Source organism: Nansenia antarctica (genome assembly GCF_963989245.1).
Source record: "Nansenia antarctica genome assembly, chromosome: 18".
NCBI classification, from domain to species: domain Eukaryota; kingdom Metazoa; phylum Chordata; class Actinopteri; order Argentiniformes; family Microstomatidae; genus Nansenia; species Nansenia antarctica.
Genome location: NC_137691.1, coordinates 12,943,954 through 12,946,453, shown reverse-complemented (window position 1 = coordinate 12,946,453; position 2,500 = coordinate 12,943,954). Strand labels below are relative to the sequence as shown.

At 47.8% G+C, this 2,500-nt stretch overlaps 1 protein-coding gene across 1 annotated transcript in view; it reads right to left on the bottom strand.

Annotated features, from left to right (window-relative positions):
* The window catches only part of col7a1 (collagen, type VII, alpha 1), a gene marked incomplete at both ends in the record, with an annotated part of 98,872 nt that overhangs the window by 32,486 nt on the left and 63,886 nt on the right, over positions 1 to 2,500 (bottom strand). Inside the window, 3 exon segments of the mRNA XM_080547924.1 lie at positions 317 to 361; positions 1,906 to 1,977; positions 2,248 to 2,327. Coding sequence (XP_080404050.1) covers positions 317 to 361; positions 1,906 to 1,977; positions 2,248 to 2,327 — 197 coding nt within the window.

Here is a 2,500-nt window from a genome sequence, read left to right as displayed (position 1 = left end):
ACCCTCACCCCCACCCCCACCCTAACCCCACCCCCACCCTCACCCCCACCCCCACCCTCACCCCCACCCTCACCCTCACCCCCACCCTCACCCCCACCCTCACCCTCACCCCCACCCTAACCCCACCCCCACCCCCACCCTCACCCCCACCCTAACCCCACCCCCACCCTCACCCCCACCCCCACCCCCACCCCCACCCTCACCCCCACCCTCACCCTCACCCCCACCCCCACCCCCACCCCCACCCTCACCCCCACCCTCACCCTCACCCTAACCCCACCCCCACCCTCACCCCACCCGGCCCCCTTCCTCTCACCGGCTTCCCGTCCTGTCCTTGTTTCCCAGGCTCTCCTGCTGTTCCCTGAAATGACACAAACACATCCTCCTTACCACACCTTACCACACCTTACCACACCCACAACTGTCATTAAATCATATGTGACACGTTCTAATGCTTCGGTACCCATATCGGCAACCAATCAAAATGTTCTGACTTTTCTTTTGAAACACGGAACTACGTTTCAACGTTGTTGAGAATTACAACACAAACTCGCTAGTCGAGCCAAAATACTGCAACGCAATGGATTGGGTGAGTAATCCCCACTGCTATCTAGTTAACTATAACACTACTTTACATTGTTAGCAGGCTCACAAAACAAGCTGTGTTAGTTGAAGAAAACTCAGATCATTACATCAGATCCCAATATGAGGACCAAAGCATTAGAATGTGTCACATGATGATGACAACCACCCTCCCTACAGATGGAGAAGATCGTCTGTCAAGCATTCCATATCTACTTAACAATATTAACAACACCCTTCCAGTCCAGATGGTCAGAGCCAGTTATTTCATACGCAGTAGATGAGCTGAAACTGACAGTACACACTTAAGCAAAAAACACCATAGAGGCAGAGATTTATTGTCAACATTGTCACATGGTAGGAGGGGTTGTCACGGGGTAGGGGGGGTTGTCACGGGGTAGGGGGGGTTGCGAGGCACCACGTGACCATGTTGATGATAAATCACATCCTCAAGGACACAACAAAGACAAAGACAATCTGAACATTGTGACAGTGTATGTATTTTGTGGTTTCTACCCAGCACTCAGAAATATGTGACACTATATATATAAATATGTATAAAAATATGTGCTGGTCTATGGAGCAACCATCTGCAAGCGACAAAGCGTTTAAAATGAAAGTGAACGTTTTTTTGGGTCAAGAAAATCAGTTTTTTTTTTCATAATACGGAACAAGTTTTGAAGTACCCACTCAATATAACACAACAAAAAGCAATAGTTTTAGGATCACTAAATATTTCTAATTTGTGAATTGGATTCACTGTAATTGTCTGCCGTGGGCTACTGGGTTAGTGATACATGGCTTGTAAACAAACTTACGTCTTAGGATGTGTTCAAAAGCAAGGACTGTGTGATCATCTAATTATGTGTAGTTCTGTGTTTTTAGCATGTTGATGTTCTATCAGCATGTTGTGATGTGTTAAACATGTAGTTAGATGTTCGTTAGCGATGTGCCTTCTTAGTTGCTAGCTGTTAGCAGCTGTTGATGTGTGTTTTCATTCAAAAGTTTTATCCCATTCTCCGTTTGAGGTGGACCAACATTAAAATGAGAATATCAATGTATGACACATCATCATTTCAAAGCTTACAATCTGTCGTTGCAGAAAACTGAAAATATATATAGTTCCCAAGACTACAAAAGTTGTCAAGGGATTGTGATACACAAATCTACTGAGGCGTACGTACGTGTATCCTAAAAGACCATTTAACCGTGACATTTATCGTTATTAAAATGGCTTCGGACGCGTCTCGGCCAATCACGATGCTTGTCTTCTTGAACACGTTGTATAGAAACAGGGTGAAGTACACCTGAGCGATAACTCACCTGAAAGCCGTTGCGTCCTTTTTCTCCGGCGTCCCCACCGTCCCCTTTGTCTCCACGAGACCCAGAAACACCCTGTAATACACACACACACACACACACACGCACGCACGCACACGCACACAGACACAGACACACACAGACACACACACACACACACACACACACAGACACAGACACAGACACAGACACAGACACAGACACAGACACAGACACAGACACACACAGACACACACACACACACACACACACACACACACACACACACACACTCATTGTTATATAGGTTCCTACACTGAGGGGACTGTGTCCTCGTCCTCTGTAGGAGCAGAAGAGCTTTCTCACCCGGTCTCCTTTGGGTCCCTGTGGTCCGGCGGCGGCCCCCTCGCCCTTCTGTCCTGCCGCCCCTGGGAGCCCCCGGGTCCCTGGGACCCCCGACAAACGCTATGTCTGCAGAGGCCCCCTACACACACACACACACACACACACACACACACACACATACACACAGAACACACTCAATGAGCTAAAGTGTTTTAAACAGTGTAATAGTGAACAGTGTGTTTCTCATTGGTGGGTTCAGTAGCAGAACAGAACC